This window comes from Panthera pardus, unplaced genomic scaffold (assembly GCF_024362965.1).
Source record: "Panthera pardus isolate Hobbes unplaced genomic scaffold, ASM2436296v1 HiC_scaffold_11, whole genome shotgun sequence".
NCBI lineage: Eukaryota > Metazoa > Chordata > Mammalia > Carnivora > Felidae > Panthera > Panthera pardus.
The window spans coordinates 88,351,198-88,362,222 of record NW_026526666.1 but is presented as its reverse complement, the minus strand read 5'-3'; the positions used below and the strand labels follow the sequence as shown (position 1 = coordinate 88,362,222).

At 47.4% G+C, this 11,025-nt stretch overlaps 1 protein-coding gene across 10 annotated transcripts in view; it reads left to right on the top strand.

The window, feature by feature from the left end:
• Nucleotides 1-8,513: 8,513 nt before the first annotated feature.
• The window catches only part of SRRM1 (serine and arginine repetitive matrix 1), a 31,550-nt gene continuing 29,038 nt past the window's right edge, over nt 8,514-11,025 (top strand). For all 10 annotated transcript variants that reach the window (XM_053898797.1, XM_019461829.2, XM_053898796.1 and 7 more), the window contains exon 1: nt 8,514-8,644. In XM_053898797.1, coding sequence (XP_053754772.1) covers nt 8,624-8,644 — 21 coding nt within the window. In that variant the 5' untranslated portion in view covers nt 8,514-8,623. The remainder of the gene's footprint in view (nt 8,645-11,025) is intronic.

Here is an 11,025-nt window from a genome sequence, read left to right as displayed (position 1 = left end):
GTGACATCACTTTAACTTAATTACCTCTCTAAAGACTCTATCTCCAAATACAGTCACATTATGATGTACCAACGGCTGAGGACTTCAACATGTGAATGTGGGGTAGGGGGACACAATTCAGCCCGCAACAGCCTACGAGGTATTATTGTTAGGACTGAGTTAGCTAATGCGTTTAAAGCACTAATGATGGGGTTTTTGGGGTGATGGTGGGGGTTCGGAGCTGACGGCCAAGAAAGAATTCTTGAAGACGTCTTTGGTGCAAAAGGGTGATTTTATTAAAGCACGGGGGATTGGGGCGCCTGGGTGGCTCAGTCCGTTGAGCGTCCGACTTCGGCTCAGATCATGATTTCGCAGTCTTTGAGTTCGAGCCCCGCGTCGGGCTTTGTGCTGACAGCTCGGAGCCTGGAGCCTGCTTTGGATTCTGTGTCTCCCTCTCTCTCTGCCCCTCCCCCACTCATGCTCTGTCTCTCTCTCTGTCAAAAATAAACATTAAAAATAAATAAAAAAAAAAAAGAAAAGAAAAGCACGGGGGACAGGACAGATAGAGCTGCACCGAGGCTGTGAAGGGTGACTGATTACACACCTTCAGGTTGGGAGGCGGTTAGGGATAGCATAAGTCTCAAAGGAATTTTGGAAACAAGGTTTCCAGGACCTTGAGGGGGTAGGTGTTGTTAGGAAAATGTCATTTATTACTGTTTAGTGAAACCTCAGTCATGAGACCCTTCAGATGTATATCAGGGGCCATATGCCTGGAGTATAATTGCCAATATATACTTGGGGGCTAATGATAAAGGAGGTTTGCAAAGGAATTTTTATGTGTTTAGGGACACTCACGGGATCCTGGGGGCATCAGGATAATGTTAAGCCAAGATTCCCTTTTGCCCCTAGCAAGGTGTCATCATCGAGGCAGCTGAGCTCCTAGAGGGAGGTCACTCTGCCTGTTTCAAGGACTCCTCGATGGGCTGTAGGCAGTAAGGGAACTTGATTTTTCATTTGCCTTTGTTTCTCCCATCACCGTGGCAAGCACCTAAACCCCCTTCCATCTTGATGAGGGTGATATGAGGCCTCCAGGAAACGGAGTCTACAGGTTTCTGGAGAATAGGCTATGGATAAGATTGTCCTTTTCTTGCCGTTTACTAAGTTATCCGTAAACTGAAGGAGACTTCTGTCCTGCATGACTGTGATCTCTGACGCGGGATCGTGGGGCAAGCTGAGGGCAAAGTACAGGCTAAGAGCACCTCCCCGCCAACACCAGGTGGGATACATGTGATATTCCTCAGACACTCCTGGCTGCCCAAGGACAGGGGAAAGGAAAGAAAGTAAATGGTTGACTCTTTTAAAAACATGCCAACACAGGGGCACTGGGTGGCTCAGTCCGACTTCGGCTCAGGTCATGACCTCACGGTTCATGAGTTCGGGCCCCGAGTCGGGCTCTGTGCTGACAGCTCGGAGCTTGGAGCCTGCTTCAGATTCTGCGTCTTCCTCTTTGACCCTCGCCCACTCATGTCTGTCTCTCTCAAAAATAAACATTAAAAAAAATGTTTAAATAAAAAAATAAAAATTAAAGTAAAAATTAAAATTAAAATTAAAAAAATATGCCAACACAGGGGCACCTGGGTGGCTCAGTCGGTTAAGCGTCCGGCTTCGGCTCAGGTCATGATCTCACAGTTCTTGAGTTCGAGCCCCACCTCGGGCTCTGTGCTGACAGCTCCGAGCCTGGAGCCTGCTTCGGATTCTGTGTCTCCCTCTCTCTTTCTGCACCTCCCCCGCTCATTCTCTCCTATCTCTCTCTCTCCCTCTCAAAAAATATATAAACATTAAACAATTTTTTTTTTTTTTTAATATGCCAACACAGTGCCTGAATATAACATCTGTGGGGGAACTTTCTACGTGATGGAAAGCAAAGCAGGCAGTTACACTGTTGTTATTACATGTGCCTGTTGCTGTTATCTTTCTGGCTATATTATAAGCTCCCGGAGGACTATCTTAAAACTCCCCTTGTTATACCCACGAACTACATGGTGAGCACATAGTCAGGGCTCAGTAAAACCCAACCAAACCACAGTTGTCTTTATGATAGCTCTCTTCCTTCTGAGAGGATAGAACGCCATCTAGTGAATCTTGTATTAGACTCAGAAAGTGAGATTCGGAAAATCCCAGACTGTTGGTCCATGTCTTACATAGCTGATATTTATATATGCAAAAGCAACTAGAAATCTCTTATAGTTTGAGCTTGATATTTTTTCATTTATTAGTTTCTTAAAATTTACATCCAAATTAGTTAACATATAGTGCAATAATGATTTCAGGAATAGAATTTAGTGATTCATCACTCACATGTAACACCCAGTGCTCATCCCAACAAGTGTTGGAATGCCCCTTGGCCATTTAGCCCATCCCCCCACCCACAACCCCTCCAGCAACCCTCAGTTTGTTCTCTGTATTTAAGAGTCTGTTATGGTTTGTCCCCCTCCCTGTTTTCATATTATTATTGACAGCTTGATATATTAATGACAAATTCAAGTAAGCTTTTATTTTCCTTTATTGCCAAGAGATTTCTGGCTTTCGTAGAGTTAACCTCATAGTGAATCTGATTAGTTATAGAATGGAAATGCCATAAATAAAAGTGTCATGCAACTATGAATGACAATAAAATAAAATGGAGACGGCCATGAGAAATTCAGCAATCATAAAGTGTCCATTTAGTATTAAAAATGTGCAGCATAGGGGCACCCGACTGGCTCCGTCAGTGGAGCATTCAACTCTTGTTCTCAGGTTCATGAGTTTGAGTCCCACGTTGGGTGTAGAGTTGTTTTTTGTTTTTTTTTTTTAATGTGCATTATAGTGAGTGCAGGAACACTATGGTGCCAAGAAGCTATTATTCCTGCCTGTACTGTAATGCCAGACTTAATTTGACTACTAAAGACTTTAACAATAAAGTTGTAATTACAGCTGTTGTTAAAATTTTATACTTTCCTGATACAAGTTTATTCTGTATCCAAAAGTTTGCTCTATGATGGCAATCTTCAGCTTTAGCAGAATATTGTTTTGAATACTCAACTATTGTGCATATGGCCAAAGTGTGTATTTGATGCACATATACTTAGAACCTATTATTTGTCAAACTCTGTTTTGGGCACTGATGATAAAGAGAGGAGACATAGTTCCCACCTTCAAAGAGTTTTGTGTGGTGGTAGGGGGTCGATGGGGTAGGAGTAGAGATGAACACATACATGATTAGAATATAATGGAAAATATGCTAATAGGTAGAATATGAGGAATCTGTTTGGGAAGGTCTACCATTGGGGTTTTGGGGGCTCAGCAACCCCCTAAAAGATACTTAGATGGAAAAAAACAAAACAAAACAACTCAGATGGCAAGTACTAAGTCCCACTACCAGAAATGCTTCCTGGAAGAGATTACATCTAAATTAGAAGGGCGCCTGGGTGACTCAGACAGTTAAGCATCTGACTTTGGCTCAGGTCATGATCTCGTGGTTTGTGGGTTCAAGCTCCCTGCCAGGCTCTGTGCTGACAGCTCAGAGCCTGGAGCCTGCTTCAGATTCTGGGTCTCCCTCTCTCTCTCTCTGCCCCTCCCCCACTCATGCTGTCTCTCTCTCTCTCTCTCTCTCTCTCTCTCTCTCTCAAAAATAAACATTAAAATTAATTAATTAATTAAACCCTAGAGGAAGAATTAGAGCTGGCTAGTTAAAAAGGATTAAAGGTAGAGGGACAAGGTGGGGAGAGCAAGGCAAAGCCTGGAAGGGAGGGAACAGTGATTCTGGATCAAGGGAACAGAATATGTGCAAAGGTTTCTGAGGAGAGAGAAAGAATGCAATCCTTTCTAAATCTAGAAGTATACAAACTCTTGTACTTACATATTCTTTTTTATTTTTATTTTATTTATTTAAGTAATCTTTACACCCAACGTGGGGCTCAAACTCATAACCCTGAGATCAAGAGTCGCATGCTCTTCTGACTGAGCCACCCAGGTGCCCCTACGTTTGCAACTTACAAATACTTATCCCAGTAGCCAGCCTCCAAGATGGTCCCCAATGATCCGCAGCTGCTAGTATCCACACTCTTGTGCTGTCCCCTCCAAAACTGATTACGAGTAACCTGTGTCACCAATAGGATAGTGTGGAAACTATGGTGTGTGTCTTTTGAAGTTAGGCATTAAAAGACACCATGGCTTCTGTCTTGCTCTCTTTTGGATCATTTGCTCTGGGGGAGGCTACCAGGTCATGAAGACACCCAAACAGCCTATGGAGAAGTCACTGTGGCAACGAACTGGGGCCTCATGCCAATAGCCGTGTGAGTGAACCTTCTTGGAAACACATTTTCCAGGCCCAGTTGACTGTAACCTAGGCCAATATCTTGACTACATTCTCTTGAAAGACCTTGAGCCAGAACCATCCAAAGAAGCCACTCCGGATTCCTGATGCACAGAAATAGTGCATGATAGATAACAAATATTTAATGTTTCAAGTTGCTAAATTTGGGGAGTTATTCGGCAATAGGTAACTAATACACTCACTGATGTGCTCAAAGACACCTTCCAGAGCAAAACGCATCAGCTTTTATCCATCAGGCATTTTCATTTCAGTTATGGGATTATTTTAGTCCGTGGCTTGTTTGCTAAATTTGCACTTGGTTTTTGAGATATTTTGTGAAGACTGTTCATCTGTTTTATCTAGGAAACACAAATGCAGAGCTGAAAGAAAGAAGCAAATGACAGAGACAGATGTAGAGATGAGAACAAAAGCTGAAAGGGGTGAGAAAATCACACAAGATGCACCTCCTGGAGGGATGGTTATCTTCAGGACCAGTGGCTTTAAAGGACAGAGGGGATAGGGACCAGGTGAAACACTTCTATCAGGAACAGCAATCAATGAACAATGAGGAAAAGTGGTTGATGAAATGAAGAAGTCTTGGACTCTGGGCCTAGAGGATCAACACTCAGGTTGGCTGCCCATTAGCTTTTAGAGGCTCAGGACATATTTGAGGACTTAAAGACCAGACCTAGCAAAGAACCACTAGAGGCTCACTGGGGATGGCTTCTTGGCTTTAAGACCCATTTTGATCTGCACAGCATCAAAGTGAGCAGGAGATAGCGTCTGCAAATACCTTCACTGCCAAGTACTTCTACACCGCACCTGCTGGGAGAAGGCTTATTTGCCTCAGCAGAGTTTTCAATGTGAACTCCCCTTATAGAATCAAAGGTTACTATTTCAAAGAACAGACTCACTCATTGGTAGAAATGCCTGTCGTTACTGGTCCTGACTCTTACTCACGCATTTATTCACCAAATATTTACTGAGCTCTAAGAATGTGGCAGATACTCTTCTAGACACTAAGGCTTTAATGGTGAACAAGAAACTCATAGTTTCTTCTTTTCTTTTTAATGGGGGCAAAACGGTAAGCATGTAAACAAAATAGATAACAATGTCAGATACTATTAATTGCTATGAAGAAAAAATAAAGCCAGGTATGATAGAGTGAGTGGGGAGAGGGTTCAGCTATTTTCAGAAGGCTGGTCAGAAAAGGTTTGTTTGAGGAAGTGATATGAGTCACCTCCTAGTAACTCTAGATTTACCAACATACAGACAAGAAACTGACTTTTGAAACCTAACCTGCTCATAATTAGACCACATCTGTAGTTCAGTGTGGCTGCAGCTTAGAAGTGAAGGATGTGGCCAGGAAGAGGATTGGTCCATGTGATGAGTCTGAAGAAGGGAGCAATAAACAAATCATAAAGGGTTTTGTAGGCCACAATAACTAGCTTGGGCTTTATCTAGAGGACAATAGGGAGCCACAGAAAGGTTTTCAAATTGAAGGGTGAAAGGATTAAGACTATCACCTTAGAAAATCACTCTCAATATAGGGTGGAGACATCAACTCTGAAGGGAGGGGAAATCTTAATAGGTTGTGGCTGCAATGGCCCAGACAGTAACCCAAATTAAAGAGGCAATGGGGCAAGAAGGAAAGCAACAGAAATGAAAAGGCAGGAGTCTGAAGAGTATGAATGATGACAGATAGAAAGGTAGGCTCATTCATTGAAAAATGGGAAAAAAAAGGGTTGAGGCAAGTGAAAGAAGATGAAGACATTTTGGGACATGTTGAGTGTGAGGTACCTATAGGACGTCCCAAGTGAATGTCAACAAGAAGTTGCACGTATGGGTCTGGGGCAGAAATTTGTCTCAAATATATAGGCTTGGAAGATGAAATGGTCATGGAACCAAGAGAAGACAGATAGGTCATCTTTGCTGAGTAAAAAGTAAAAAGGGTCAATGGCAGGACTGTAAGAAAGCAACATTTATGGGATTGGCAGCACAAGAGCAGAGAGAGTAAAGATAAAACACAATGACCGATCAGAACCACAGATCACAGTGAGATTTCATAGTTCCACCTGGTCAACTGGCTTGTTCTGTGGAAGCCGGTTAGCTCCCCATCTTTGATGCTTTGACAATGCTGTCATTCATTCAATAAATTTTATGCAGGGGTGCCTGGGCGGCTCAGTGGGTTAAGCGTCTGACTTTGGCTCAGGTCATGATTTAATGACTCATGGGTTCCAGCCCCCACATCCGGCTCTGTGCTGAGAGCTCAGAGCCTGCATCCGATTCTGTGTCTCTGTCTCTCTCTGCCCTATTCTGCTCGTGGTCTGTCTCCTCCTCTCAAAAATAAATAAACATTAACAAAAAGTTTAAAAAATAAATCTTACTGAGCCTCTACGACCTGCCAGACATTGTCCTAGGTGCTAGGGACGCATCAGTGAGCAAGAAAGACAAACGCCCTGACTTTAAGGAGTTTACGTTCTAGTGTGGGGAACACACAATCAACATTAAAGATAGGCAAATAAATATTACAGGGTGGTAAAAGCTATGGGAAAAAGCAAAGTAGATTAGAGGCATCAGGGTTCTAGAGAGTGTGTAAGCAATTTCCAGGAGGATAGTCAAGGTAGACCTCATTGACTAGGTGATCCTTGAGTAAAACCCTGAAATTTACCAAGGAGATATCTGATGGTAGAGCGTTCTAGGCAGAAGTCACAACCAGTGCAAAGGTTGTGAGGCAATAGCAAGCTTAGAAAGTTCAAGCAGTGGGCAGTGTCAGGGCCCCAGGAAGAGGATCACAGAAACAGGGGAGCCATCAGGTAGGATTTTAACCTTTGTTCTGAGAAAAATGAGGGACTTTGGGGAGGTTTGGGGCTTAAGAGCGACATGACTAAGGGTTTCTAATAGGATCACTCTGACTGCTGCATTTAGAAAAGATGCTCAGTGACAAGGGTAGAAGAAGGGAGACCAGTTAGGAAGCCGGTGCGGAGGTTCGGGCAAAAGATGACGGCGCCTCGAGCCAGGATCCTAGCTGAGTGGGTTTCCCAGTAGTCTGGAAGCGGGGTGAAAGAGAAAGAGAAGTCCGGGAGTAACACCAAGGCTCGTGGCCTCAACACAGGAAAGATGTTGCCATCGACGGAGGCGGGGGGACCTTGGGAGGGGCAGGTCGGTCTTCTGGGGGTGCGTGAGGAGTGAGGGGGAAGGGAAGGGTGGGCATCAGGGGTTCGGTTCCGGGACACGTTAAGTTGGGGATGTCTCTCCAAGTGGAAATGCCAAGCAGGAAGCTGCCTGTACCAGCTGGAAGATCGGGAGAGGAGCCTGAGCTCGACTTTGTTAGCACAGCACTCGCATTCAGAGCCGCGGGAACGCCATCCACACGGTGCGGGGCGTGATGCGGGCCAGGGCAGGACGGGCAAGGAGGGCGTGAGCGCGCAGGGAGAGCTAACTTTATAAAATATGGCCAGAGGGACACGCGCCTTCCCGCGCTGGGCGGCGAGCCGGCGGAGCCCCGCCCGACCCGCAGCCCCGGGCCCGGGCGCTCTCGTCCGCTTCCTGCCCGTCGGCGTGGTGACCGGGCGGCCGGAGCCGAAACTCCTCCGACGGGCGTTTGCGTTTTCGGCCAGCTCCCCAAACGAGGCAGCTGTGCGCCGACCGGGGGAGGAAGCCCAGGAGACCGGGGCCACGGGGCGGGAGCCGATCTTAGTCACCCGTGGACTCGTAAAACCAACACAGTCACAACTTCCAGGATGACAGGAGAGGCCGGCAGGCTTCTCTTCCGCGCGCGGGCCGCGCCGCCCGCGTCACTCTGAGGTAACTGCCTTTCTCTTCAATCGCTCCATGGAGCCCCCAGGGCGGGAGGCCTCCTCCACTACGGGTCGAACGATGGGTCAAGCGGCGCTGCGCGAACAAGGCTGCTCCAGTGCCACAAAAGGATTCGCAGGGCGGGGCTACCCAACTCTCTCTCTCTGCCTCCCTCTCTCTCTCTCTCTCTCTCTCTCTCTCTCTCTCTCTCTTTTTCTCTCGTTCTTATTGGCTGCGGTCGCGACACTCTCCTCCCGGCCTGGCTACTCGGGAGTCTCGGAGTCCGGCAGGGGCTCGCCCCCTTGGGCGCGCATGCGCACGCGTGGCGGGTGCTCCCCGCACTGAGCAGGCGCGGCCTCGTGTCGGCCGAAGGGGCGGGTGGAACGGCGCGCGCTGCGTCCCGGCGCTCGGCTTTCCCTGCCGGTCCCGCCCTCCGTCGCGGCGGCGCGGTGTATCTTGGGATAGGGAGCGATCTCCGAGCGAGGCAGCAAGATGGACGCGGGATTCTTCCGCGTAAGTAGAAGCGCGGGGATCTGGGGTGAGGTGAGGGCCTCATCGGTGAGGCCCGACAGGAGGCCTAAGCTCGGGACGGTGTGGCCACCGAGGGGAGGCTTCGAAGATCCTGGCGGCCCTCCGTGCCGGCGGACGCTCCCCCCTGCCCTGCGGCGGAGACCGGTGCGCCCCTGCGCAGTCTCCTCCTCCGGGATCGTCCCCCCTACGCGGCAGCGACGGTCGCCGGAAAATGGCGGCGGGAATGGGCCAGAGCCGTACCTCGGCGCTCGCCTGCCTAGTGGGGCCTGCAGGCCGAGCCGCGCGCGCCGCCGGGTCCTGGGGCCTAGTTGGGCCGCGAGGAGGAAGTCCCTGGGGGGAGGCCGGAGGGAAGCCCTGAGGTGACTGGCGGCGGGAGGATTCTGGAGAGTACGGGCTAGGGGTACCGCCCCAGGAGAGCGTGTTAGAGAGAGGAGAGGACAGGAAACGGCGTTCGGCGGCTTCTCCCTCGAGAGCGGCGCCAACCACCCCCTCCCCCGTCGTCCCTCCTGGTCCTAAGTCTTCGCGAAGGCGCGGGTCAGAGTTCGCGGGAACTCCCGCCCAATTTGATATCCCTTTAGGGAGGGGAACTCAGATAATACGTCGTTGGAACGTTTGAATCTGAGACTCTGAGGGCAGCGGGTGCAACAAAAAGTGTGCACGTGTATGGAGGCAGGGGCACGGGGTAGAGCCCCTCTCCCTCCCGCACGCCGCTCCCCACCCCCCACCCCCGTTTGTTTCTTTCTTTTGAAGTCCGCTGGAGAAAAGGGGCCCCTTACCTACCTAGATTGTCCCGGGGCCACGCTCCCAGCACCTGCGGGCGGGGGAGCCACCTCGTCGAAGTTGGTGCTCGGGGCCCGGACTTTATTCGGCTGGTACTGCAGGGCCCGTTTGCCCCGTATTCCGCTTCTGTAGGAAACGGGTACCTAGGAGAGATCTAGATGGATGGGAAGTGACACTGATAGGACTAGAGTTTGCAAATGCTTTCAGTGCAGAACCGACCCTATAGAGACCGGTGGTTTGGGTCAAAATCCATACTTGGTGTAACATACGTTGCGCCTCTCTGCTCCCTGGGGCGTATTAATAATGCAGTTTGCATGTTTTTAAAGGGAAAGTTGAAAGAGGGGAAGGACCAGGACTTGAGAGAACGTCACTCTGGACACTCTGAAGCCGACGTTGAAATTCTTGAATTGGCTTTAAATGTGCCAATGAGTTTTTCATCAAAAGTCGCAGTATTATTCCCAGCCAGTTATTCGATTTCTTAGGTTGTGCGAAGGATAACTGTAGTTATTTCCATAATGATAGTTTGAATTGAGAGTACTTACCACATTTTCATGCTGTTAATGAACTCTATTTTCTAATTTTCATAAAAGTATCTTGTAGTAAGTGCTCAGTATTTCCTGTGATCCAGTGTAATATTTTGACACAAAAGCCTATTTTGATTTTTCTTTTCTTGTTGTTATGACCTTTAGTGGAAAGGAGTTCCAACAGAAAAAGAACAAGGTGGTTCATAAATCAAAAAAAAATTTTTTTAACGTTTGCCCGTTTTTTGAGAGAGCGAGCCTGAGTGGGGGAGGGGCAAAGAGAGAGGGAGACACAATCCAAAGCAGCCTCCAGGCTCCGAACTGACAGCACAGCCCCCCCCCCCCACCCCCCAACGTGAGGCTTGAGCTCATGGACCGTCACTACCTGAGCCAAAGTCGGACGCTTAACCACCCAGGCACCCCCGGTGGTTGATAAATTTTAAAACAAAGTTTGCTTTTGGTGTTACTAAAAACCTGGACAAAAGGAGGGGGAGTTATATACTACCTATAATTTCTTCAAGGAGTTGACTGGATTTAAACTGAGTTGCAAGAATTTAGGGCAATTACTTTTTAGTACACTGCCAACAAGATAGTAAACTGAATTTTTCATTTAAGATCAAAATGATGGCTTTCATTTGTTGAACTTCTGCCAGTTACTTTACATATATTGAGTTTTTCGGCCCTGCAAAGTAGATTTTAGCAAGTAAGAAAGCATTGTAAAAAAGGTTAAGTAATGGGCTTTGAGTCATGTGGCTTAAGTAGTGGCAGAATTGGGATTCTAATCCAGGTTCTTTACCTTCCTAGACAAAATTTTCCCGATCACTTTCCAAGGGACGGTGGCCAACTCCGTGAACCCATCAGTAGATTTCACATCACATAGCCAGTTATTTTTTTTATTTGGTCCACTTGGAATGAGAAAATGCAGATTAACTAGTGATCACTTGATAATCTCCTGTAGTATTTGTAAGCTCTCATTTTTCCAAATTTATTGCTGAAATTAAGTTAATTATTAGGGTAGACCTGTAACAGATTCCATGTTCTCAAAGTTATGAAAACCAACAT